We start from the raw sequence: 27,465 nt of genomic DNA on the forward strand, positions 1-27,465 counted from the left end.
TGCTTCAGTCACTTAGTAGTATATCTTAGTCATCTTTTTATATCAGATTGAAAGATCTGCTCTATTCCTTTTAATGCCTATATAGTGATTTTGTAACTGATTTAACTTGTCCCCCAGCTCATGGGCTCACAGGTTGCTGTGCCTCAGTGCTCACGCATCTGAGTGCAGATCACTGTGGCTGCTTGTGTGAGCGCCGTCCACCTGGAAGGTAAATCCTGGTGCGAGGGTACAAGCACCCCAGTGTCGCCCCCTATTGCCAGCTGCCCTCTGCGAGGAGGGCTCCGTTCTCCACCCTCAGTAAGAAGACAGGGGCCCGAGCACCTCCCCCACCCCTTCCAGCACTGATGACAGCCCAGTGCTTGCCTGGAAAATGGTGGGAGACGTCTCCTTGTTAGAGTGTTTCTGTGTTTGGTGGCCATAGTTTAAAAATCGTAAACTTCATGTTCTACAGATTGTTCACCTTTTACGTTTGACTATTAAGTAAACTAGGTCAGTGTCTTTTCCCAATACTTTTTCCTGTTTTGTTTTTTTTTTGGTACAGTGTTTTTATGGCAGTTATTGTTTGGTTATGACCATCTTAATTTTTATGTAATCAGGGTTTTTTGGCCTTTACCTACTTCATATTTTTTTTAAATACCTTTTGTTTTCTTCTAGCCCTTCACCATTTTGACTTCCATCTTTTAGTATGCACTAAATTCCTTCTGTATGCGGGAAGGTTTTAATGGTCTTGAACAAAGTAGCTAATACTGATGCTGACAAACTGCCCCGCAGGGGAGGCAGTGGCGTGGCCCATCGATCCCGTGACCCCGAGGTCTTAGAGGCCAACCATAACCTTCCAGGGATCTCGATCCTCTGATAGTAAATTGGGGTAAGAGACTAAGGAGGGTTCTGGTTGACAGGCTCGTTGAGAACACCGACAAGCAAGCAGTGTGGCTCTTTGTGTGAAATCTCTCTTGCAGTGGCACTGGAATGAAAAGTGAATGAGGTTTTGCGGGCGTTTTCCTTGATTGCAAACGCCAACACGCGCCTTTCTCTCTGTTCTCTCAGATATCTTGAATGAGCTCTTCCAGCGGGAGAACAGGGTATTGCATTACTGGACCATGCGGAAGCGGCGGCTGGACCAGTGCCAGCAGTACGTGGTCTTTGAGCGAAGCGCCAAGCAGGTCAGTTGTCACACTGGGCTGCCCGGTGCCCTCCACCCTGTACTTCGACCTCCATGTCAGCAGTTTCAAAACCACTTTCTGATGACCCAAACAGGCCGCGCCTCGTAGTTAACCGTTTGGTGTAAAAAGAAAACCCCACTGCCTCAGAAAGCGTGTCACTTGGTGATTTTGGCCCCCAACAAGTATGTCACTCAGCTTGTCTCTACTGTCATGACCTCGTATTTAAGACGGCAGAGTACACATTGCATATGATGACAGTTCATGCATTTGGCTAATGCAGATGCGTTTGCAGTATCCCCTTTTCTGAAGTCGTTTTGGGATAAAGTGCTTTGGCCTGACTGGAAGTCGTGGAAGGTCATTTTAGGGGGAAGTCTGTCGGGCCCCTAACTTGAACACTAAGATCCCTGTCACTTCTCTTTGGCCTTCACAGTAGCCTAAGAATCTGTGGAGCTGTCTCACGTGCTCCGTGTGAAGGAGCTTGGTCACTACAGTAACCACGTCAGACCTGGACCGCTGTCTGAATCCACCTGTCTGCCTACTGTGTGCCTGTCACAGAGCAGGCATTTAGTGAAACCTTACAGCCTAAGAAGGTCACGTCTTCCTCACACGGGTTTCCCACTTAGGGGGCACATTTTGTTCCCTGTGGGTGAGTGTTAGTCTCCCAGTGGGTGGCCTCACTCCCCAGAGGTTGATGCAGTTCATGCCTCGGCCTTTTCCTCGTCTTGGCTGACTTTACCAGGTATAGTTCTCATATTTCCAGCAGAGGTGGAAAGCAGTAGCATTTTTAATGTTTAAATTACATTTTCTTAACACTTTATTTAAAAACAGTTCAACCATGTTTTAGATTCTGGGCAGCCCTGACTTCTAATTAGAGATTGTTTCATAATTCTCTCACATATCTTTATTATTTTTCTGTCAAAAGACAAGCAATCATTCAGTTACACAGAACAAACTTGTAAATAATTCCCTCGACAGGGATAATGTGTTGTTGCTTTTTCCTAAAGTCAGCTCGTTTGCCAAATATAAAATCTTTAAGTTTAGGCCACGATCGAGGATGACCTGTGTGCACCTGTTGGGCTCTGTCCTGGGCCATCATCACAGTGCCATGGCCAGTGTCGATTGCTCACGACAGACGCGTCTTTGAGGCCCCTGCCCGGGTTGCAGTTCTGGGGGTGGTGCCCTGAGGTTCATTGGATGCAGCCTCCCTGGTGGGGGAGAGGGGCCTTCCGGCGCTGGCTCTCCCCTGGGAGAAGCCTGCCCTCCACCGTCTAAACCTCCGCCGTCTAAACCTCCGCCGCCCCCTCTTCTTGTCTCCGCCTCTGCACGTGGACCTTCTCCAGGGCTCAGCTGAGGCTTGTTGTATTTCTCTTTCCTCTGTTATCTTCTCTGTTGCTGTCTTGCAGCCCTGGCCTCCATTTGTGGAGCCCAGACTGATAATCCCAGCCACTGTCTTGGGCATGGCTCCACTTCGGCGGAAGTGGACTGAAGAGTCACTGTGCCCCGTGTCCCCTCATCTTACAGGGTGTATGGTTCCTGACTCCTGTCTCCCACCTTCACCCCTTCATCAGTCCCGTAGGTGGAAACCTCCTGTGAGTGTCAGATCTGTCTGAACCTCTGAACCAGTTCACTAACTGGTGTGGCTCCTTCCCCTCACTCCAATCCCTCTCCACACAGCAACCCCTTGCCCTCCACAGCCTCACCTCCAGCCTCTCCCTGCAGTGGACCCAGCTCCCTCCGCTCCAGGCTGTGGGGTATTCCCCCTCCCCCCCATACCTCCCCCCACCCTGCACAGTTTCTCTCCATCCCTTCTCAGCCTGCAGGCCCCAGCTTTGATACCACCTCTACTGACTGCACTTCTAAGCAAGTCTCCCCCTCTCATCTGTCTTTTGTGTATCTTTCTCCATCTGTCTCCCCGTCCCAGTCCACAGCAGCAGGGTCTAAGCTTCCCTTTCCCCGGTGCCTCACCCAGCACCTGACTCCATAGTAGGCCCTCGGGTACCGTTAGCTGTGTGGATATAGAAACCAAGGACCTTTGAATAAATTGACACATGGCTTTCTGCCTTGATTCAGAGTCAATGTTAACATTGTTTCTGAGATGGGACAGGCACCCTCGGGCATAACAAAAGTAAATTCCCAGCCAGTAAACTGCATGGTAAGTAATCTGGGTCATGGGTTTCTTTTTGTTTTTTCTCCTAAAACCCTATACGTGCTGCGAAATGTCCAATAGAGACGGTAATGTTTCTGTTCCAATACCAGCAACGACGGTGGATAACTTTGAGATTTAAAGGGCAGATACAAAAGCCTCTAGTTTCTCATCCTGCTTTTCCATACATTGTGTAAGATGTGTGTGTTTAAATAAGTCTGATTTCACCGCAGCTGTGGGGAAACGGAAGGAAGCAAACGGCTGCCATCTAAAACCATGAAAGGTCAGGTGCGTGAGAACGGCGCCGTTCCAGTGCAGGCTGACCCCCGCCGGCCCCTTTCCCTCCAGGCGCGGTCATCTCTCTCCTGCAACTGGGAGGGTTAAGCCACGTCCTCTGCCAGTGTCACCCCGTAGCTCATTCAGGCCGAACGTGATGGGTGCGCTGCAGGAGCCCTCAAAACAAGCGAAGTGGGTCCACGCCTGGGTGTTCACCAGACCCAGGAATGGGAAGAAAGGCTTAAAACTGTACTTTTGAAAGCTAGGAATTCACATCTGTGTTCTGTTCTTCTTTTGGTTAGAACTTCTCAGGTTGTAAAGTCCCAGTGACGGGAATGTCTCATTATTTAACACCATGAGGGTCTCAGCCCACCCCTTCACCCCACACTGCCCCCATATTCTTGAAGAAGAATCTTAGTACTTTTATTGTGACTTAGGTTCATAATTACAGGAAACTTGATCTTTTTGTTGTTGTTATGTAAGTGACACAATGACAACTTTCTAGACTGTCGATTTCTTTTTAAGTTTTAGAATTATGACACTTAATTCAGAAACTTTTCTGTCTCTCTGAGTGCGTACTTCTCGAGGTGCACCACCGCGGCCTATGACTTCCCACTTTCCCGAGATACTCGGCTGTTTGGACCTCCTTCACCACTGTTCATCCGTGAACGTGTTTTCGTTCCTTCCCTGCCTAGGCTCTGGAATGGATCCATGACAACGGGGAGTTCTACCTGTCCACACACACCTCCACGGGCTCGAGCATACAGCACACCCAGGAGCTGCTGAAGGAGCACGAGGAGTTCCAGATAACCGCGAAGGTGCGTCTGATCAGCTGTGCACGTCTGTTCAGTGGCCCGTACGTCCCCTCAGGTGTTTCCCGAATAGCCTAGAACAGGATACTTTGAGTAGGTAAAGTAACTCTCCAAAGTGTCATTTAAGAATTACTCTATGAAGCGAGAAACAGGATGACTGAAATGGATCATTATACGTGAATTTTGGGGTACTTCTTACTGCCTTTCACGCTTGCCCCCCAGTTTCCCTTCATTTATCTGTTTGCTGCTCTTCCTCTGATTTCCGCAAATACTTCCCATCTCCTTCCTTTTTATTTCTCTAGTGTCCTTTTCATTATTGTTCTCTTTTTCTTTCTGATTTCTTATCTATTTTCTGAGTACTGGCAGTTTTTATGAAGCACTGTTTGGTGCTGCCAGCTGGACTTGAACTGTTCTGTGGGTGTTTTCTTTCGCCCCGTGAGTCAGTGGAAGCTGTTACAGTAGCATCGTTTGCACTCAGCCCCGCATGAGCCGGCTGCGCTTGCAGCCAGCGGGCTTCGTGCCAGTGCCGTAGGAGGTGGTTCACAGGTTTGTAAAACTGGAGGTGTTTTCTGTTTTCCCCCGAAAGTCAAAATAAAAGCGAACACACCTCTACGGTATATGCAGTCTGTGGGAGGAATTACTAGTTTTTAAGCAAATACAGGAGCGTCTCCACAGTGACCTGCAGGGGCCCCTCCTCCCTGACCTCAGAACAGTTGGCGACTCTCTGTCTCCTCTGCAACCCGTGGCATTCTTCGTTTTGTTTTTCAAAGTTTTTGAATATAATTTATTGTAATATTTTCAGAAGTGCCTCCGCTTTCGATGATAGATTTTGAATGTTTAGAAAAAGCTAACAATTAAATTGAAGAGTAGAGAGTAAATGATCGAGTTAAATAATATTCTTGGTTAAAAAGAAGTGTTCCTATAAAGTAAAGAGATTGATTTGTGTGTGTGTGTCGCCCTTAACTTGGCTTGAAAACATGTCAAAGAGGAATTTTTTAATCATTTGAGATAAAGACAGCTACATTGTGTTATGTTCATTATTTGTACTTTTTTATGTTTTCTGTAACGGTTTCTGACTCCTCCTGTTCTTCTCAGCCCTGCACTCCCAGCTGTCCCTCAGCCCTATTTCAAGCTCTAAGCTAATTTCCTTCCACTCAGCCTCTGGGTACCGGGCACTCAGAACCCCTGGTTCTGTTCTGAGGCAACACATAGTCTAGGGCAGCTACAGACAGACCGACCACTGCAGGGCTGGTGAAGAGACCTGGCCCTTCGTGGGGTGCCGTGAGCGTTGGGCGGGTGGGCGCAGGCAGGCAGGCAGGCAGGATAGCCTCGCCATGATAGAGGGGCCCTGGGCACCCAGAGGGGAGCCAGCCTGTCCTGCCTCTGCAGGTAAGGATCAAGCCTCTTCCTTCCTTTGGATGCAACACTGTTAGCTGTGTGATTCTCTTTTTTGTTAATGGTGGGCTAATAAATGGCAGTTATTATGTGGATGGTATGATCTGCATTTCTTTCTCTGAATATCCTTTGAATATAAAGGTATGGAGAAAATACTTAAGGTAGCACTCAGAGGTAGATGTAAGAATTGCCCCTTTTCCCTGCCTGGAAGTTTCAGCGATGCTGCACGCTGCAGGCTGCTCTGCGTGGCCACACAGCCTGTCCACTGCACAACTCCCGGGGCCGCCACGCACACAGAGCGTGACGTGGGTGTCCCTGTCTGGGTTTGAGGAGCATGGCAGCTGTGTTCCCAGTGGAATGTGGACGAAAGGGTTTTCCTGTTACTCTTAAATTCTATTTCCGCAAATTTGGAGTATGATTATTAGGAAAATGAGTAGTAAACGAGTATTATTTTTTGCCCTTGTGTTTTATTTTTTAAAAAGCATCTTGGTTTCTAAAACCGTAGATGACATCTGACCTTTCTGTTTTACTAATATACAGAGCTGTTTCTTTCATTGAATATATTGATCAGAGGAACTGGTGGGTTTTGAAAAAACACCTCTCACTTTTTTTTCTTAGCAACGTTTTTTGTTTGGTTTCTGGCTGCCTTTTCATCAGAAAGTGCCTGCTTTGGTGCTTGGAGATGTCACTTAGTTTCTCCTGTTGATACTAGGCTGCTTTCTTGTTTGCCCTCCGTCACGCTGTGAGACCGTCTTCTGAGAAGTCATTTCTCTCCTGTGGCAGAGAGAACCCTTCTCTCTGATAGGATGGTCTTCCGATCCAATTATTACAGTAAAGAGTACTGCAACACTTTTAGTGTTAGTGGAAATAAAGCCTCTCCTCACTAAGACAACTCAATTCATTTGCAACTCAGTGCATATCGAAACACATTCCTGCGATCAGCATCAACTTATTGGTGTTGCATGCCAGCAGCAACCGGTCTGTTCTGTGATGTTACGCAAACACAGAGATCTTCCTGAAGTTTCTTGCTGTTTTGTTTTCTCTTTTAATGTAGGTAAGCTGCATTATCTTTTTTATCTTCACTTCTCTATTTCCAGCATTTAGAACACGACTTAGCTTTCTTAGCCCCTGAAGAGATCTGTGTAATTTGTGCTTCAGTACTGGGACAACACTTTTCTGTGCTTTTCAGCAGATTAAAGTCTTCACGCACAGCAGTGAAAGCTGATAAATGCAACCTAATTTTTACAAATCCTGCATTGGTTGTATTAATTCTCTTTGATATTAAAATTTAGTAGTGTTTCTCCCTGGCTGGTGTGGCCCAGTGGATGGAGTGCCGGCCTGTGAACCAAAGGGTCATGGGTTCAATACCTAGTCAGGGCACATGCCTGGGTTGCAGGCCAGGTCCCCACTAGGGGGCACATGAGAGGCAACCACTCACTGATGTTTCTCTCCCTCTCTTTCTCCCTTCCCCTCTCTCTAAAAACAAATAAAGTCTTTAAATAAAATAAAATAAAATTTAGTAGTGTTTCTCAGTTAATTCCTTTTGGAATTTATGCTTCCAGATCTGAAACTTGGACTTCTTGTTTCCTTGGTTTATAATTAGGCTAGTCTTATCTTCAGGAAGGTTTCATGCTGATGACAAGCCAGAAGGTTTGGTTAACAGACAGTGTCCTTGTAGTTCACTCGACGAGAGTTCATTTTCACACAGAATGAAAGCCCTAGAAACTTGGAAAGTGTTTTCAGTGTCGCCGACTTTTTCCAACTAAGTAGCTTTTACAGAATCCACAGTATTCATTTTTTCACAGAGGTAATTAATGTTGAGTTTTGTTGTCACATATGTTTTGAAGCATGTGTATTTATGCTGGTAAGAGTAACTGCTATGCCCATTAAAGTTACTGGCATACACATTCTTGTATAAGAGCCTAATGTTAATTTATTTTCCCAGTAAATATCTGGTGAATGGCCACTATGTGCCATGTGTGGAAGGTGCAGGAGATGTTAGCCAGCAGAGCCAGTGTCCCTGGCCTGTGGCCGTCACCATCTAACAGAAGAGAGACAGACGATGATGTCATAAGTAAATTACACCCTTGGCAGAAGGTGCAGCGTGCTGTTAGAAATAGCAGAGCAGATGAGGAGGGGTGGTTGGGGCGGGGCGGGGGGGGGGTGCCTTTGGTGTGGAGCAAAGATGTGAGGGTGCCATGGTGACATCTAGGGGACCAGCATCACAGGCAGCAGGAGACCTGTGCAGAGAGGCAAAGGCGAGAGCGGACGTGGGTGCTGGACACGGGGCGGGGGGGAGACCGGTGCTCAGACCCCAGCAGGTTGCCTGGGGTTCATGTACAGTCTGAGAATCTTTACAGCTGATTAGACAGGTTCTCTGGTGAATTCTGGCTCAAAAATTTTATTGTACAAACCAAGATAATTTATCCAGGTTTTGAACTCTGACCTTTCTTTTGGGGATTTTAAAGTCAGTTTCCTGAATGTTAGTCATAAAGATTTTCTAGTTAAAGCTTATCTGAGAAAAGCAGGTTCCGCAGCAGAAGAGTAACTATACTCATTTGAAATGCCTGTGGGAACATCGAAGGAAGCCTCACAGTAAAAGTAAATGAAATGGCTGCAACTGAAGAGCAGTTGAAAACCCACAGTTGAGAGAAGTTACTGCCCCATCTGTAGGGCAGTGTTTTGTAGTTGTCCTTCACAGGAAGTAAGGAACGTGATGCCTAACTTAACAACAGATCTTTTCTATGCGTATATAAAAAGAAATAATCTTTTAAAAGGCTTTTATTTATTTATTTTTAGAGAGAGAGGAAGGCAGAAACATCGATGTGTAAGAGAAACATCTCCCCGTGGCCTGTCTCATGCCTACCACTAGGGACCTGGCCACAACCCAGACCTGTGCCCTGACCAGAAATCGAACTGGTGACCTTCAGTTCACGAGCCAGCGCTCAATCCACTGAGCCACACTAGCTGGGGCTGAAATAATTTTTTTTAAGAGAGAGAGTTCTAAACAGGGAACAAAATTTAAAATCCCTCTGTAGAGATCACTCCCTGACTAGTGACACCCCCCACATCCCCCGCGAGCGAGGAGAAACGTGAACGTGTGGTGCAGAGGAGCCGCATCAGGGAGTCTGTTGAGTGTCTGCCGGGGGGGGGGGGGGGGGGGGGGGGGTGCCTGGCCACACGTGTGCATCAGGAAAAGCAAAATCTCGGGTGGCTGCTGCCCTAGTTGAACTAGTGGTCTAACTGGGCACAAAGAGTAAACATGCGTAACGCAGGGGCGGTCTCTGCAACCCATATGGGTACATTCAAAGGGGGATAGTCTTAGTTTCACGGGGTGGGGGGGACACGTCCCGAGTGCACACTCATTTGTGCATTCCACAGATTTTTACTGAGCACCGACCAGATGAAGACATTGAAAGCCTAGACTTTTTTAGCCCAGGTCTTAAAAACGCCATTTGTTGTGGAGGAGCTGAGGAAAGAGAGCTCGTCTCCTCTCAGGGAGATGAACTGGATGGACTTGGGACGGGAGTCAGGGTTTCTACCTCCAGCAGTTTTTTTCTGGTTTAGAGCTGAATTCCAGGCAAATTACCAGTGTTTCTGATTCCTGGCAGTTGGGTTCATTTGCTTCATAATACTTTCCTGTTGTGTTGTGTTTTTTGTTTTTTTTTTTGCAGCAAACCAAAGAGAGGGTGAAGCTATTGATACAGCTGGCTGATGGCTTTTGTGAAAAAGGGCATGCCCATGCGGCAGAGATTAAAAAATGTGTCACTGCCGTGGATAAGAGGTACAGAGATTTTTCTCTGCGGATGGAGAAGTACAGGACCTCTTTGGAGAAAGCCCTGGGGATTTCTTCAGATTCCAACAAATCGGTAAATCGCTTTGTGCGAACTGAACAAATCACAGTGCTCTTCTTCGCGTCCCCTTTGTTGACTGAGTTCACTGAAGTTCATTGACTCTCTTACTCCACAGAGTAAAAGTCTTCAGCTAGATATCATTCCAGCCAGTATCCCTGGGTCAGAGGTGAAATTGCGCGACGCTGCTCATGAGCTTAATGAAGAAAAACGGAAATCTGCCCGCAGGAAAGAGTAAGCCGGTTTTTAAGAACCTGCCAGGTTTATTGGAAAAGTCAAGAAAATGTCACGTGGACAAACATGCTGCTTCTGAGTGTGCTCTGAAACCAAATGGCATTGTGACTTCTTGTTGTTCTGAATGTGCTTGGTTTTTGCAGCTCAAACTTTACCGAGTGCACTGGCCCTTACCACCTGCCCTTATCGGAGATTGTGTCTTGTTATTTTTATCCCCATGCCCAAGTGGGGCTGACGACTTATTACCATTCATCATCAATAGGTCCTGAGTAGCAATACTAAGGAGAAGAAATTAATAACACAAGTGGAGGTGTTTAAATATTGCCAACTAGTAAACTATACTAGATATCAATATGACAAAAAGGTGGTTCTAAACCAATGATTCTCAGTCGGGGCAGTTCTGTCTCCTGGGGGACACTGCAATGTGTGGAGACATTTCTGGTTGTCCCTCAGGTGGTGGGGGAGGGTTGCTACTGGCATCTGGTGGGTGGTGACCAGGGAGGCTGCTAAACGTCCCACAAGGCACAGGACAGCCCCCCTGCCAAGCGTTATCTGACCCCAGGTGTCTAAATTGCTTTTCCCTTTGAATTGGTGGCTGAGTACTACTATCGCTCTATCTATTCTTGATTTAATTCTGTGACAATCATTACTGCCTGATGATTTTCAACCACTTTATTATTTCATAAACCATGAAAGTAGGTGGTGTATCCTGCCTGTGAACTGAACTATTTGCTGTCTTCCTCTGTTTAAGGTTCATAATGGCTGAGTTAATTCAAACGGAGAAGGCTTACGTAAGAGACCTCCGGGAGTGTATGGATGTAAGTAAGTTTTTAAACTTGTTTATTTAGACTGAGTGTAATCTTGTATTTGTTCCTACCTGTTAATAATTCTTAAAATAATCACACTTTCTCATATGAGATTGAAAGTGCATGTAAGCCTCTGGTTTCATGTTTCTGCACTTCTGTGACGTTCCAGGCTTGTTTTCTGCTCATTGCAGGGATGATACAGCACTAATCCGCTTGTTCCATTTATCACATGATGGCCTGGCTGACTTTCTCTTTGTACAGAATTTTACAGCAGCTTCAGAGAAGTGTGCCTCCTGATTGTGATTGACAACTAATGCTCAGTTCTATGAATATTCATTTTACATTGTAGACTAGGTAATTCAAAGCTGGAAATAAGTTTAGAGCTGAAAAGTGTAGGAACTTTCTCAAGTATTATAGCAACTGGGGAGCTCTTTTCTTTTTTTTCCCAGTTTTTTTATGCTTGTTTAAAAGATTCCATTCTTAAGATATATTTTCAGGTATACATTAACTCTGGGTCTGTATCTACAGGTGTCATAAACATCTGTTTCTTAAAAATCTGGTGCTGGTTCCTGTCTAACGCCTCTGTTTCCCTCCTGGCCAGACCTACCTGTGGGAAATGACCAGTGGCGTGGAGGAGATCCCCCCAGGCATCGTGAACAAAGAGCTCATCATCTTTGGGAACATGCAGGAAATCTATGAGTTCCACAATAAGTGAGCGGCTTTGTCTTTGGGGATCCATGGCTAGTTACTCCTGAAATCTCGGTCCTGTGCAGACCTTTCATAACAAGAAATCAGGGGTTCCCAGAGAAGCAAACATTGATTTCGGTGACTCTTTTGAAATTTGAATGAATCCTGTCAGGCTTTCTTTAGAAAGACTGACATTCTTGAGACTACTTTAATACAGACTCAATTTTATATCCGTGCTCACTTTCTGCAGAAATAAGATTAGGAAAACAGAGAAAACTGTCTTTGGAGAACCCGGACCTCTCTCAGGCTGTGCCATCAGCTGCTGCTTAAGTTATTTCTTAGGGTTAGAATAACGAAGAGATTTCCGTGGGTGGCAGGCTCATGTCGGGTCTTTTCGGACAAGAGGGAAGAAGGAACTGAGGATGGAGCAGATGGGCGGTCTGTGCAAAGTAAAGGTACTTTCCCTCGGTCAGAGGAGGCACACAGTCTCATTTCTAAGAAGTTTTTAAAAAGCAATAGAAGCTCCTTTAGGTAGAGTCTGCACAGCCCGATGGCCTATGGAAAGACGATGTGGGGCTAGAGCTCCTGGGGTTGTCCTCACTCCCCCGGTCCCACCCCATCAAGACACTAAAATCTAAAGGGCTTCTTCCGATCAAATATTTATATCCCTACATTATGCCCCTAGCTACTAAACATAGCATCTTCCCAGAAGTGAACCACTAGGGTAAGTTTATATTATTAGAAAGTGTTTAAATGCTAAACTGATTAGCTGAAAGTCACAATAACTTAGCCTAGTTAAGAGCTATACATTTTGTTAAATCTCAAAATCTGGAGGGCACACATTTTTCACTGCACATGATTAAAATGATGAAATTCAGGTATTGCCTAAAGCCATGGTATGCTCAGTCAAGTTTCTGGCATATTTCACGACTAAAATGTTTTATAATGTCTTAATAATATGGTAATGTTTTCATCCTCTATAGCATATTCCTGAAAGAGCTGGAAAAATACGAGCAGTTGCCAGAGGACGTCGGGCACTGCTTTGTTACTTGGGTAATGAAACCTCGGCTTCTTGTCGTCCCACAATTACTTGGTGTCTCTGAAGGAAGTTAGAGGGAACGTCATTCATGTCTTTTCTGTCACCGTCTTCTACTGGTAGCTGCACAGAGAACCAGACTTTGTCTCAAAGAATTCCATTCCCCAGCTCATTATTAATGTAAAATGAGCTTATTATTGGCAGTAACGATGGTTTGAAATAGACCATTTAGTGTGCCAGACCTCTGCGTGGCCCCGGGAATCCACAGCTTGCCCCGAGTGCCTGGTCCTGGGTGCGGTGGGGGCAGTAGGGGGGCCGCCCAGTCCTGAGAGAAGGCAGACAGTGAGCTGGTGCTCGTGCGTCGAAGCGCACTGCCCGAATTTCCACACGCCGCTGCGGGGAAGGGAGAGGTGCCCAAGCCCAGCTCGCCGGGTCGGGGGAGGCTTCTGGAGGTGTGTGGGATCAGCAGGAGGTGTTTCTTATTTTAATAGGTATCTTTATAAAATAGGGTTTCTTTAATTTGGGGATTAAATACCTTTAATCCACACCATTTCTTTTCCTCATAAAGTTTATCATATTTTGAGGTACAGCCATTCGAAAGTGATAGTCTAATTTTTCTTCATTTATAGGCAGACAAGTTTCAGATGTATGTCACTTACTGCAAAAACAAGCCTGATTCTACTCAGCTGATACTGGAGCACGCGGGGTCCTACTTTGATGTAAGTCATGGGCGACCAAGGAAACGGTGAAATTTCCTAAGTTGTATTTAGCGTGCCTAGAGTGCAGAATTGTTCACGACTGTCACCTGAGTCATGGGGCAATATTTTCATTTTTATCTATCACATATATGGTGGGATATTCTTATATTTTCTTCTGTTTTTAAAAGCTCCTTCTGAAGTATAGCAAGCTATGTATCAGTAAGAAATTCAGATATTTTTTAAATTCTGTTCATTGTTATTCAGTTACAGTTGTCCCCATTTTCCCCCCTTGCTCTCCCGTGCCAGAAATTCAGATTTTATATGCATATGTGTATACATCATTACTATACTATTTTTATATAATCATAAATTTTTACATGTAAAATTTTGTATAGAAGATACAAACTATTAAATTAAGCTTTTTCCCCTCTTAAAAAGGTAACTTTGAATCTTTTTTAACCATTTGTTTTTTCCTTTTTAATTTCATGATGTTACTATTTTTCAGAAGTGACCTACCAATAAAATTTTACAAATGGCACTGTAACAGCTAGGCACAGTGGGAGGTTTACTGATTCCATTCTCACTGGTGTGAACATAGAGGTAGCTCATCTTTATTTTTGGAAGACACCGCAGGGTAGTGATTTATTACGGAAAGGAATGCAGACTCAGGTCGTAACGTGTAGAATGCCTCTTGGGTTTCCAGAATGTAGTCAGATGTGTGCCAGATAAATTTTGGTGGAAATTTTGATTTGTGCTTTTGAATATTATGTGTAATTCGGTGCGCTAGGCCGCGAGGACATCAGACGTTTTCCTGGGTAAGCTTGCGCAAGGCCAGTGGTGATAACCTGCCCTTCTCTGGCCGCCTCAGAGGGCAGAGTACAGTTTAGCTCCTGTCTGAGATGAAGCCCCACCTGCAGGCGGCCCTGTCTTTGCTGTCATTCTCGTGACCAGTGATTACACAGCCCTGCCTTTGTAAACACGAAGTCTGCTCCCAGGCCCGTGCTGCCTTTTCTTCTCCGTATTGCACACGAACATTAGAAGAAACCCCACTCTGTGTGGCTACGTGCAGCGTTAGAATGATTTAGGGCCTAAGCATTGAGAACATGTGGCACATTTAGTGCTTGGGATCAGAGCCATTTTTAAAAAAATGCTTTGCCCTAAAAACCTTTGAGAATACGAGAATCATGTTTGCCTGACTTAGAGATTTCACAGGCTACGTGTCTGTAGTTTTCCTTGTACAGTGTTTTTGCTCACCTGCCAGGGGCTTCTTTGACTCCCAGTGTCTGGGGTGGGTGCTTAGCAGAGAGTGAATAGCACAGGGCGCCTGCCCGCCTTTGCAGAGAGGAATGAAGACAGCAAGGACTTCATTGCCTGTAAATGACTTCATTACAAACGCAAAGGAGAAACCCTGGCCTCACATATGTATGCCACTGGCCAGGGAGCTAGAAGCTCCTTTTACCCCCAGCTCTCTGCACCCTCCCATGCAAAGTAAAATTTTATAAGCAGAGAAGTTCCAGAAAAGGGAAACTTTATTATTGCAGCAGGATTAAATCTTTGTCAGGTATTTTAGAAGACTGCTGTGATCTTTTAACCACTTTTGAATTGTATAATACTGTGATGAGGTAATAAGGGTGTCAACAAAATAGATTCACGTTTAGAAATATTGGAGGTGCAGTTGAGAAAATGTTAGAACAGGGGTACTAAAAAGACAGCATGCTGTATTTCCAGCGTATTGTGGCGTAGCCAGGAGAGGGCCTGCGGCTCAGCTGTGTGAAGGGTAAACTCTTGATACAGGAACAACATGGACTCATCTTCAAAACGTGGCCTGAAAGCAGCGAGATATAAAGGAATTCTGTTCTGCATGATTCCTTTTCTATGAGCTTTCAGAATATGCACAGCTAATCTGTGGTGACAGAAATCCCCAACAAGGGCACCCTCTTGGTGGCGGTGGGGGTGTAGGGGTGGGTGGAATGACTGGAAAGGGGCACGAGAGGACTTTCTGTGAGGGCAGAAATGTTCTGTATCTTGGTTTGGGAGTTGGTTACAAGTGGGTTAACATTGTCCAGAACTCAGCGACCTGTCCTTAAGACTTTGAATTATACTGTTTGTGAAAAGAAATCCTTTACATGTGATATTAAATGCTGATGGTGTGTATCATCATTACATCTCAAATCGCATATTTTTTAATCATTGCAAGTTGAAAAGAAACTTTCAAAACTATGTTTATGACCTGGGAGCCAGAGGAGGAGTTGTCAAGTTTTCCACTTAATCCGCTGGATGCCAAGGGTCGGGTGACTCCTGTGGCAGCACTTCACAGGACTAACCCTCCAGTCTGCTGTCCTGGGGAGCCTAATCTAGACGACAAGCAGCTGGAGATCAAAAGGGTGTAGGCGGCTTCTAAGTCCAACAGTGAAGCTGAAGCGTAGACTATCAGATGATAATTGTTTTTTTTGAAAAACGACTGAGAAGGATGCTAAGGACTAAGAAAATGCAGGCACAGTATGTTAGTATGGAAATTCTGGGCTAGAAGGTAGTTGAATAATGAGCAGCACATAGAAGAGCAGAATTCCTTGATAGTGCAGAGGTGGAAGGAGGAGGCCTCTTGTAGCAAGAGGTGGGCTGTGGGGTGGGATGTGGTCTGTGACTCAGCAGGGGAAGCTTCAGGAGAGAAGGTGAGTCAGTCCCTGACTCAGGTGTGGTGGCCAGACCCTGGGGGCTTCATAAGGAGTTGTTGGCGTGGCCTGTTTACTCTCTGCACCAGAGAGCCAGTAATACAGAGCAAACACTTCTGCCCTCTGGATTCAAAGTGATAACTTGGCTGAGCTTTATTATTTTTAGGTTGACCACATTGAAAGAATAATCAGTTATTACTGCTTTATACTCACAGAAAAATAATCTGTGTATATTCATTGTGGGGAAAATAAATGTAAACTTTTAGTCGGTGCTATCTGACTTACCCAGTGATGTTTTTATTTACATATGTAATTTTTGTTTCATTCAGGAGATACAGCAGCGACACGGATTAGCCAATTCCATCTCTTCCTACCTTATTAAACCAGTTCAGCGAATAACGAAGTATCAGCTCCTTTTAAAAGTATGTATAAAGCATTTTCCGCCTGCAACATTTTGATTTATGCCATTCTGACATTTTTCTTGCTATGTAAAGTACCCTGAATTTTTAAAAGAACACCCAGAATATTGTTTTTATTTTTAAATTCATTGCCATTGATTTCCCTGCCCAATTTCTTAGTGCAGCAGGTAAATAAGAGCATTCTCCTTCACTGTGCACCTAAACATCACTGACCAGTCGTAATCCCCAACACAGAATGAGAAAGGAAACAGGCGTTTGCCAGCCCTGGGTGTTTTACCCCAGTGTTCCTACTATGGATGCGGACTGTGGGCCAGCCGCGGTGCTGTACACGCATGTACGTTACGTTAGCCTCGCAGTGGTGCTAGTCTGCAGGGTGCCAACTGGCCCCTGAGGGCATGGGATGTGCCCAGCGTAGTCACTGGGTCCCTACCTCCTGGGCGTGGCTCTGCACTCAGGTCAGGCTGATGCCTGGGTTTCCACCGAATCCAGGGAGAACATGCCGTCGGGAGCTTCCTCCCCCTCACCTCTAGTCTAGTCATTTGCCCACGTGTCGCACACGGATTCATGCACGTTCGTACAGATCACAAGCATGTGAGTCCCACTGGCCTCTGCTTTTTCTTGGTTCTGAACGATCGTAATTAAAATCACACTGGTAAAAATTTAATAATCACTATTAGCTTGACAATAGGATGATAAAGAAAACTTAGAATTTGTGATAAGAATGTCAAAGAATGCATTACATACATAATCGATACATGTTTTCCTGACTACAAGAAAAATGATCTACAACCGCCGTCTGATGTTTACCCTGCCGTTTCCCTGGCTGGTGAAAGTTACTAACTAAGCCTTAGACTATACCAACCGTCCATTCATCCCAGTGGCAGTATTTAGGACTCCAACTGTCCCCAGTTCACTCCTAGCACAGCAGTAGGAGGTGACAGTGAAATCAGAAGATGGAGTTATGAATACCTGGAGTTACGAAAACGCTTTACTCTTTTTGTTGGTAAGAAAAATCCAGAAACAGTTAAGAAGTTAAGAAGTAGCTCCGTTCTTCTGTGAAAGTGACACCATTCTGACACTCCTCTATCAGAACAGACTTCCTGCACTTGGGTATCAGAATCTCGCTGAGCGGTCGTCTGACGACCCATGCGGGAAAATGTGGGTGCCGTAAACATGAAATAGAAGCCAGTAGGCTAAGCTGTTTATGTTAATATTGGCTCTTTGCTTTCTAATTCTGCAAAAGCAGTTACCTCTTGACGTCCTCAGGCTCCAAGGATTTTCTTTTCAGCATATGGTTCCGCTAAAGATCTCTCTTTGTGTGACCTCACGCCTAGTCACTCACGATTAGACTGGTGCTTTAATTTATAAACCTCCCTTGATTCTGCCGAGTGGTTCCTGTGGAGAACAGACACACGATTTTCCGCCGGTGCAGTTAGTCTGTGTGCGTTTTTAAAGCACTTTTTTGCCATGTTGTTCAAAATAATAGATAAGCACCCTCTGGTCGTGAGTGAAGGTGCTTGTCGGGTAGCTGGGTTGCTCTGAGCCACCCAGTGTGACACCAAAGCTGACTGCACTGTTATGTCCCTCTGTTGAACACGGACACAAAAAGCTGTTGGTACTGCCCCTGACCGATTAATAGTCGTTAATACACTGTTACGATATCTTGGAGTGCAGAAGAATCCGGATTTGTTGTCCTTGCCACGTTCATTTCACACCGATGCTCCGCTGAGATCTGAGATGTAATGCCGTCATTGGAGCGTTTTCTAAACATTCCACCCACAGCGGGAAGCTGTCTCACTGGAGACATTCCTGCAGCGTTACTGTTCCTGCTGCACAGTGTGGCAGTTCCAGGTTCGATGGCCCTGTGTCAATGGCACCAGAGGTTCAAAGCCACCCTGGGACCCTGCAGGAAGCATAGCAGCACTAGCTGGATTCTGGCACAACCTTCAGATGCAACCAGTAGCTGACTATGCTTCGCTCTACTAATTAAATATTTTCATTTATCATTTTGGAGGCTTGATAGTTAACATGTACACTAATTTTATCTTAAATTATGATGACCCCTGGTTTACTCTGATGTGATATATGTGCAATAAATTGTTTTCTGTGAGGATATATGCCCAGCAGGCCACAGTCTGTTTTTTGTCTTGAAAATCATAGATCTTTGTAGACTCTCATTTCCGCAAAGATCTTGGTGGTAGAGAATTTCGTAGTTTTTGGCCAGCTCACAGTCTTGGACTTCCACAGGAGCTGCTCACGTGCTGTGAGGAAGGAAAGGGGGAGATTAAAGATGGCCTGGAGGTGATGCTCAGCGTGCCCAAACGGGCCAACGACGCCATGCACCTAAGCATGCTGGAAGGTAACGGAGCTCCCGCATCCCCAGAGCGCATTGGTGGGCCTTCTGCTGGCCTCTGTGAAGGAATTTCCCATGCCCTGAAAATCGTGGCTTCGTGCCTCTGTGTTTACCTAGGATTTAAGAGTCTAGATGTGAATATCTTCTTTTTTAACGAATTGGTTTCATTGCTTCCCTTAAAGATCACGTGAACTGCCTCCATATCTTTTAAACGCCTGTCCCTGTTCATTCCTGGAGAATGGCCTGTCCATATGCTGAGCCCCAGGGGCCCTTTGTGTTGCTTGCCTTTGCTTACCTGGTCTCTGATAGGCGGGTGGATGGAAGGCAGGATAGGTCAGTGCCCCAAGATCCTAAAATCCTTAAAAGAGCTTGCTGCTTCCTCATCTCTGTGTTCCTTGCATCATTCGCTGGAGCCTTGAACGTAGCAGGTACCATATACCTGCTCATGCAGTTCAACGTGGTGTATTTATAACACAGTAGAGAATCAGATAAAGGCACATAAAAATTTGTGTCGCAGTTATAATTTCTGTGATGCGTCTGTTAGCGAAAGCTCATTCTGTGTTACAGAGCTGAACTCTTACAATCAGGTCACACAGAAATCTTTACAAGAAGCCTGTGGTGGCCAGTGCCATTATCGCTGTAGCCTTGATAGCACACTAGTTAGGGCAGAGGTGCTGCTTGCTCTTTGTTGCAGAGACCCCAAAATCTGAGGCCAAGCGACATGGCTTTTTCTTTCTCTGATGTGAAGCCCTGAGCTGGTGCGGCAGCCCTTTGTGACGTCCAGGCCTCAGGCTCTGTTCCAGCTCGTTTCTCTCCACTCCTTGGATGTTGTCTGGCTGGCTCGGTTCAGGATGTGTCGAGACCATGTTAACCTTCCATCTAGCAGGAAGTGGGGGAGAGGGAGGGCAGGGAACAGCTAGAAGGGCAGAAACTAGACATTGTACACATGACTGTCCCCTTCCGGCCTGAGCGTAGGTGTGTGGCTGCCCCAAACTGCAGAGGGTGCTGGGGAAATGCAGTGCTTCTTTCAGTGTCCGTGAAGGGTGCTTCTGCTCTTAGGGAAGAGGGGGAGAGTGGAAGCTGGGAGATAACTAGCAGCCCTCACCTGCCCCAGGTATCTTCAAGTCCATACAACAGGTCATTCGCATGAAGAGATGAGCATTAGGGAGAGCCAGCCAGGGGCCAGAGCATGACTGATTCGCATGAAGAATTTTGTATTCAAAGGAAGGAGAACTCCACCAAAGATTAGCCCAGGGCCATTTCTCAGAAGGAAGGCTAGCCAAGGCCTTGAGGAACACTTGGAACTGCTGTGGAATGTGTGGGAAGGGTGTTCTAGGCTGAGGAAGCAGAGGGTCAAGACAGGCTGGGGTAGGCGAGGGCCTGTGGGAAGTCAGGGAGCCATTCTGGGCAGAGGAAGAGGTCAGTATGTGAGTGAGGGGCAACGAGGGGTAGACAGTTAAGCCAGTCCCAGATGGTGAGAACCCTAAGGAGATAGAACTTGAAGAATAACCCAAGAGGAATCCCTGCAAATTTTTTTTTGAACAACGGAAAATACATGTGAAGACTTGTTTCAGGAAGAACTGCCCTTTGCGGATGGGTCAGTGTTGGGGAGACTGGAGTCAGGGGCCCTAATGGGAAACAGTCCTCTGACATTTAATTGATGGGCATTTCACAAATGCTTAAGTAGTCATAATGCTGTCTTTTTAAGTTTTGTTTTAAATTGATTGTCCCTCCTTTTTTATGTTTCAGGGTTTGATGAAAATATTGAGTCTCAGGGAGAACTCATCCTGCAGGAATCCTTCCAAGTGTGGGACCCAAAAACCTTAATTCGAAAGGGTCGAGAGCGGCATCTCTTCCTTTTTGAAATGTCCTTAGTGTTTAGTAAAGAAGTGAAAGATTCCAGTGGGAGAAGCAAGTACCTTTATAAAAGCAAATTGTTTGTAAGTATAGACATGCAGAATTTTAAGTTTAAAGGTCTCACAATTGCAACGTTTCTGTAGATGGAGGAAAATTACTATCTGTTGCCCTCAGTTTAACCTCCCCAAGGATCCTAAAATGTGAAAAGTCCGAGATGGTCCTGTTTTCATCTTCTTTGGTGAAATTCTTTGACAGCCTGGATCCACTAGAGAGCGCTCATGAGTTTGAGCTTCCTAGACTTAGGACACTTGTTTTTCCCAAATTCCAAAGAATCTAACAACAGGATAAGAAAACACTTTGTATGTGCATTTAAATCCTTTACCTCTCTTGTACCTTTACTAGCTTTATAAATACATAAAATGATCATATCAGACTGTGATTAAGTTCTCATGTTATAATTATGTTTTCCTTCACTAACATTGGAATATATTTAAGCAGCCTTACTGGGTGGCTCGCTATGAGATCTTAATGAGGAGGTTTGAAAGTTTTTTCACTAAAAGTAAATGTACAGTAAGTAAATATATGGGTTAACAATAGCAGAATATGATTATTGGAGGAGAGTGTATGTAAGCAGTCGTAGTTTTGAAGATCTGCAGTCCCACCTACTCAGAGACAGCTGTCTTTGGGCGCTTGGTAGATACAGTGACACATTTGAATTCTTACGTGTCAGTGTGCCTCCTGGCAAGAGAAACCTGCCTGGTACCTCTTACTCACTAGTGGCACACCCAGCCAGTCTCCGTATAGAATCACAGTTGACTCTCAGAAAAGTCTCAGGCCCATGTCCTCCCCGGGGCCCACTGTATTTCCTTCCTCCCTTGGTGGGCAGTATTTCAGAGGCCTGTCACCAAACAAATAGCTGGGCGGGGTCAGCAGCGGGAGGTTTGGGCAAAACTAAGGAAAAATCGCCATCAGAGAAAGAATAGAAGATGCAGCAGAGTTTGGTTTCTTGATACAAGGTATGGCAGATTGCTTATAAATATCGGTAGATGTTTGGAATTTGGATAATTTATATCTTGTACATTGTACATTTTTATGATATCCATATGTTAATCAAATTCCCAAAGTAATAAAATACTACCAAGTGTAGAAATCACCTGAAGAATAATCTGGACTTTGCAAGTTCAAACTAATGGTTTTCATACCATTTTCTTTGGCTGACATCCTGTTTGAGATTGTCTTTTGGATCACAGCCCACCTTACATCATTTTAGATCATATTCTAACTGCAAAGAAAAAAAATGCAGCGTTGCTGGCTAGTAATTTTACTAGCTGGCTTTAATCTATCCTTTGAGACCAAGCTAGTCTGTTTGAGAAGCTGATACATCTTCAATTAATTTATCTCCTAAAAATTGGGGTTCCCTCAGAGGCCACCCCTGGAGCTATGGTTTATGAATCACTTCCTTTGCTGGAGGGAGAAGAATGCATTCGGGGCGAACTTGATTATGGTGGGGTGTGGGGGCTGAGGATGCTGACCTTCACTACACTCTTCCACGTTCTGCATGTTACAACTGCGTGTATTACAGAGAGCAGTTTTGTCTCTTAGTCCTTCCAATTATTGGTGAAGTAATAAAAGATAATGCTATTGATAAACAAAGTGGACATCATTTATCCTCTGTGAAGCTACTAGACTGAGGCTGAAAATGGAAGGGGGCAGCTCTTTTACAACTAGAACAAACTCATTTTGTTATTTGTAAGGTTGAAATGAGTCCACTCTTGATTTTCCAGGTAATAGAGTTTTCGGATATTTTGCTTTGCTTTTTTGGATTTACTTGTTGACTTGCATTAGAATCTCCAGTAGAGGTGCTCAGAGGAAATAAAAATGATAAAACCCATAGTTTTAGCCAAAGAACGAAACTTCCTCATTTTAATTAAAATGAGCACTAAAGATTTCCTATTAACATGTTAACAAATTATGTTGTTATAACCTAGCATGACCACAAGTCACCAAAAACATTTTTGGAGTTGTTGTTTTTTCTTGTCTTTGAAATGTGCTCTCAACTACTTACACTTGTCTTTTTATGCAGACCTCAGAGTTGGGTGTCACAGAGCATGTGGAAGGAGACCCTTGCAAATTTGCACTGTGGGTGGGGAGGACACCGACTTCAGATAATAAAATCGTCCTTAAGGTACGTTCACTTGAATCTCGGGGATGTGCTGTGTGACAAGTTTATCCTGGCAGTATATGCTCCCCCTCGCCCCCCGGGGCTGAAACATACTAACTGTCATATAGTTTTATGTCTTCCTTTAATGTGCTGTCGGGACTAGTGAGTACCAACAGAAAGAAGGGTAGAATAGATTCAGTTCGGTATTCCAGAGTTGAAATAACGTGAGCTAAACTTCTGTTTGCCTACTAAAGATCAAGTGGAGCAGGTCATCAAACTTCTCCCACACTTCCAGTCTTGAAAAGAACTAGTACACTCCCTAAGACATGCAGGAGGTTAAGATGGGGGAGGAAAGGGATAAGGACCCGCAGCTTGCACTGCACACTTGACCTCTGGTTTCCCCAAGAAAATGGGCACCTCATGGAGCTGTGACAGCCTTCGAGAGTTTCGAGGTTGAGCGTGCCAGGAGTCTCCGTGGGGCCCTCAGGCTCTTTCACTTTCCAGTTTGGGGGCAGAGGGAAAAGGGGGATAATTGCCAGGTACAGGGTTTTTGATAATGCTTTGATTTGAAGTATTGAGAAACACTAAGAGTGCTTGAGGCATATATAGTCTTTGGGGGAGGGAAATGCCTTTGAATATTTGATTCGGGCTCTGTTTTGATTGTCATGGCATCTCCTAGGCATGGCAGAGGACTCTTAGGAGTGTCTTAAATAACTTCTGTGTTTGAGAAAATGCAGATGTAACTGTCTTTTTTGAGCTGTCTGGAAAGACCATAGTCGACTGAAGGATGTTCTGGGGAAGATGTAGACAGAGATTTGTAGAATATTCAGAGATGAGCCAAAAGCTTAATAGGACTCTGGTGTGTGAAGTTGCATGTCAGCGATTTTGTCTTATACATTCCTTTTAATCTCACTGTGGTATTTCCAGCACCCATGATTATTCAGCAGCTTGTCACTCTCGTGCAGCCTGTACTTCAGTGACCGCTGACTTATGCCATTGTGCGTCAAGGTGTTTATTCACATAGAGAGGATGAATTGTTTTTGCAATAGGCATATGATTACCAGACCAGTGTGTTCTTGTTAGTAGTGGCATAAAGCCCTGTAAAGTATTAATTGTACTGTTAGCTAAATATTAGATAACTAAACTTCTCTAAGACTTACAATTTTAAACTTTACTGAAGACCTAACAGTTCCAGCTCATATTAAGTGTTTATCCAGATTAGTTGCAGTGATAGATGCCAAAGGGTGTGTCTAAAAAATAGAGCCAGATGTCTTAGCCAGATATGGATTACTTTCATTTAGGACATGATAAAATACTCATGATGCAATTGAAGAATAAGACTCCCTGTGGGCTTTACCAGATGAAGGTTTTCTAGGGAATTTTGAGTAATATTTTTCTGACCTCCAGTAGAGACTAAAGGGAATGATGTCCTCATTAACTTCAGAGATTGCTCTGTGGTGACGTGGTGGTGGTGGTGGCGGCAGTGGAGGAGGTGGTGGCTCTGGAATAGGTGGGGGTAGAGAGGACCATGATGGTTGAGAAGATGGTGGAGCTGTTGGGGGGGCAGCGGTGAGCTGATGGTGGTGCCAGGGGAGGTCGTGGTCGTAGTGGTGACGGCCATGATAGTGATGGCCCAGTAACTGTAACACAAAATTGTGGCCTTTCTTTTCTTTTTCCTTTTATCGTCCACACGGGAGAATTTTATTTCTAAATCCTCCCTTAAACAGATTGAGACTCCTGGGAGAGCGACCTTCCGTAAGTGTAGTGATGAATTTGCTTTCTGGCGTGAGGACCGTCTGTGTTTCTGAACCGTGGTGGCAGTTTTCCTCAGTCATCTCCCAGCACTGCCACACGTTCTTCCGCGGGTTCTTCCGCTTGTTCCTCCTCCCAAACGTTTGTATCGGCTTTAGATTCCAGGAGACCTGCGTGTTCGGACTGTCGGCCCTGAGATGCCTGTTTCATAGACACACGCCCCTGGCCCCTGGTCACCCTGCCTCCCGCCCCGAAGCAGTCGGTTGACTGCTCTCCTGGGAGCAGATCTGCAGTGGAAGCAGTAGGCTCCTCTTATCCTCTCCTTCCCCATCACTGCCCCACAGTAACTTTAAAGACATGGGCTCTGGTGAAAGCATTTTATTTAGAGAGTTCTCAATTTTAATTTCCCTTCCCACCACGGGCTTTAGCTTTCTCATTTCCAAAACAAGGCCCACCACGAGAAAGCGGTGGGTTCCCCTCCCTTCTGTGATCTCATGTACAAATCCCACTGGTGATTGTTTTAATCATTTACAGGGAATTATGTTTATATCATAGGAGATTGGTGTTTTCCATAAGGAAATTAAAAACTGTTACTAAGGCCCAGGACATGTAAAAAGGAAAAACAAACCACCTCCTTTGAGGCACAGTGAAAGAAAAAAAAAATCTGGAAAAAGTGATGCCGTGTGTGTTCATTCAACAGATGCTTACTGAGGCTCCACTATGTGTCACGTTCAGAGAATCTTTCTCCGCAGTTGTAATAAAGTTGAGGCCAGTCCACCGTGTGGAATTGGCAGTAGGTTACACTGGTTTACTCCAGTGGTTTATTCCAGTTTATAAGCAGAGGTACATTAATGCAGAGCTCAGGGGCAGGCCCTGTCATGCACTCTTGGAACTCCAGCTCTTTCACCTGCTGTAGTGTGACTTGGTGTGCACGCCACAGTCCCGCAAGGATAAGGGAGGCCTGATGCCACACGGTGCTTGTGGGAGTGAGCAGAGGATGCAGGTGCTGCGATGTGGCCGCCGCAGCTGTTCGATGAGCCCAGTGGATAGGGCAACACGACCCATGGGCATTAGTTCAGTTCCATTGACACTTTACTAGCCACCGACCACTACTCTTGGCCTAAATGGCCGTAGAGAAGCTTTGGTTTGGGGTGGCTGTGTTTTCGTATTTTCCCAGGGCTGCTTTAAATTTCTTGGGGCCAGGGAATGATTGATTAGAATATCCAGAGATCTGAAAACATATAAATGCTGTAAAATAAAAATGGTTTTGATGAAAAAGTATTCAAAACAAAGCATTGATTTGGTGGCACGTCAAACGTAGGATGTGGTTGCTTCTCTGCTGGAAAGTTAGTTTTAAAATGGGAACCCCTGGGGAATGTGGGAGACCTGCCTGTGGTTAGTACAGGGTCCAGAAAGGGTCCCTTCTGTGTCCTGATGGGTTCTCACACGTCGTTAAGGCTTCCAGCATAGAAAACAAGCAGGACTGGATCAAGCACATCCGGGAAGTCATACAGGAGCGGACCATCCACCTTAAAGGCGCCCTGAAGGAGCCTATTCACATCCCCAAAACAGCCCCGGCCACAAGACAGAAGGGCAGGAGGTGAGTGTACTGTGGGAACTTTCGGAGAGTTTGTTCATTTAATGGGGAAGGAACAAGGCAATGTTAACTTCCTATTTTTCAGAAATTGTCAGACATTTTGAAGAATTTTTTTTTTTTAAACACCGTTTATATGTACATTCTTAGCAATAGAATTGCTTTGTCAGGACCAGATCCTGCCGCAACTGAAAGTAATTGAAGGGCTAGGTACAAATCCCTAGTCACTTCCCTTTCCCACCAAGGGTGAGTCCGGGCACATGTATAAATCATGCACATGGCATTGGACAAGTCACAGTAGCCATTTTTGTTTCTCATTTCTAAACTGGAAATAATCATATCAACTGTGTTTTATTATGTAAATTGAATGGAATGAGATAGGTTAGATGCTTGGCCCAGTGCCTGGCAAAAAGCCTGTGCTACTAAAGCGTGATCAGTCCTCGAGAGTGCAACGGGGGTAGCAGCAATCACGAAGACTCACTTGCATGTCTTTAAACACATCTGTTCTTTCTCCAATGACTGGTGGACGATCTTCACCAGTCTTGGAAAACGACTCCAGCAGAGTCAGAAATTCAAAGTGTCTTGTGTCTCCAGGGATGGAGAGGACCTGGACAGCCAAGGTGATGGCAGCAGCCAGCCCGACACAATTTCGATCGCCTCCCGGACGTCTCAGAACACACTGGACAGTGACAAGGTGAGCTGCACCCAGCGTTTCATGGGGGCCGCGAATGCAGCTAGGCTGTGGTCTAATGTGAAGTAGCCTCTTTCTCTCCATAAGTGACAGGTGTCATCAGCAGTCTCAGACAGCTGCCATGTGCTGAGAGTGGGGTTGGGACTCGGTACCAGGAGTGAAGACTTGGGGCTATCGGGATTAGTAGACGTTGACCCTGAGGATTCAAGAAAAACCACTTGCCCTTCCCAGGGTGGTTACCTGGTTTTCTGTCGGGGTGTCTCAGGCTGTGCATTTAAGCTTTTTAATTTTATATTAAGCAGAAGAGCCCATTGTTTAGAAAGGGTATTACACAGAGCCCTGGCACATAAAAGCAGAGGCATTTGATTGATGAAGCAGGGCACCGGCCTTCTCCACCTTGGCCCTGAGGAGCCTTCTGTTGGGTGGGCCAAAAAGTCCGTTATGTTTTTTCCATACAATGGCTGTAGTAGTGCTCAGTTGTCTTTAATGTCATTTGAAACAATTTTGTTAGATTATATTGTAACAGCTGTCATATCAGCATGCATTTAAAAAAAAAACCATCAAAATTGGTGAATTTTTGTGCAGCCATTACAATATTGAAGATGGAGGAAAATACACAACATTTTTGGTGTTTTATGCTTTATTATTTCAAGAAAGGTAAAAATGCAATTGAAACGCAAAAAAAAAAAATTGTGCAATGTATGGAGAAGGTGCTGTGACTGATTGAACATGTTGAATTGGTTTGTGAAGTTTCTTGGTACTGTTGACATTTTGGCCAAAAACGTCTTTGCTGTGGGGCTGTCTTATACATTGGAAGATGTTTAGCAGCACCCCTGGCCTATACTAGAAGCCAATAGCGGGAGAT

General features: G+C 45.1%; 1 protein-coding gene across 6 annotated transcripts in view; it reads left to right on the forward strand.

Annotated features, from left to right (window-relative positions):
- The window catches only part of TRIO (trio Rho guanine nucleotide exchange factor), a 322,397-nt gene that overhangs the window by 209,235 nt on the left and 85,697 nt on the right, over positions 1–27,465 (forward strand). For all 6 annotated transcript variants that reach the window (XM_053913973.2, XM_053913947.2, XM_053913953.2 and 3 more), the window contains exons 20-33: positions 1,048–1,163; positions 4,278–4,400; positions 9,464–9,658; positions 9,759–9,874; positions 10,626–10,692; positions 11,282–11,391; positions 12,351–12,420; positions 13,033–13,122; positions 16,103–16,195; positions 18,440–18,551; positions 20,295–20,485; positions 22,486–22,587; positions 25,773–25,915; positions 26,504–26,603. In XM_053913973.2, coding sequence (XP_053769948.1) covers positions 1,048–1,163; positions 4,278–4,400; positions 9,464–9,658; positions 9,759–9,874; positions 10,626–10,692; positions 11,282–11,391; positions 12,351–12,420; positions 13,033–13,122; positions 16,103–16,195; positions 18,440–18,551; positions 20,295–20,485; positions 22,486–22,587; positions 25,773–25,915; positions 26,504–26,603 — 1,628 coding nt within the window. The remainder of the gene's footprint in view (positions 1–1,047; positions 1,164–4,277; positions 4,401–9,463; positions 9,659–9,758; positions 9,875–10,625; positions 10,693–11,281; positions 11,392–12,350; positions 12,421–13,032; positions 13,123–16,102; positions 16,196–18,439; positions 18,552–20,294; positions 20,486–22,485; positions 22,588–25,772; positions 25,916–26,503; positions 26,604–27,465) is intronic.

Source organism: Desmodus rotundus, chromosome 1 (genome assembly GCF_022682495.2).
Source record: "Desmodus rotundus isolate HL8 chromosome 1, HLdesRot8A.1, whole genome shotgun sequence".
In the NCBI taxonomy this organism is placed as follows: Eukaryota; Metazoa; Chordata; class Mammalia; order Chiroptera; family Phyllostomidae; genus Desmodus; species Desmodus rotundus.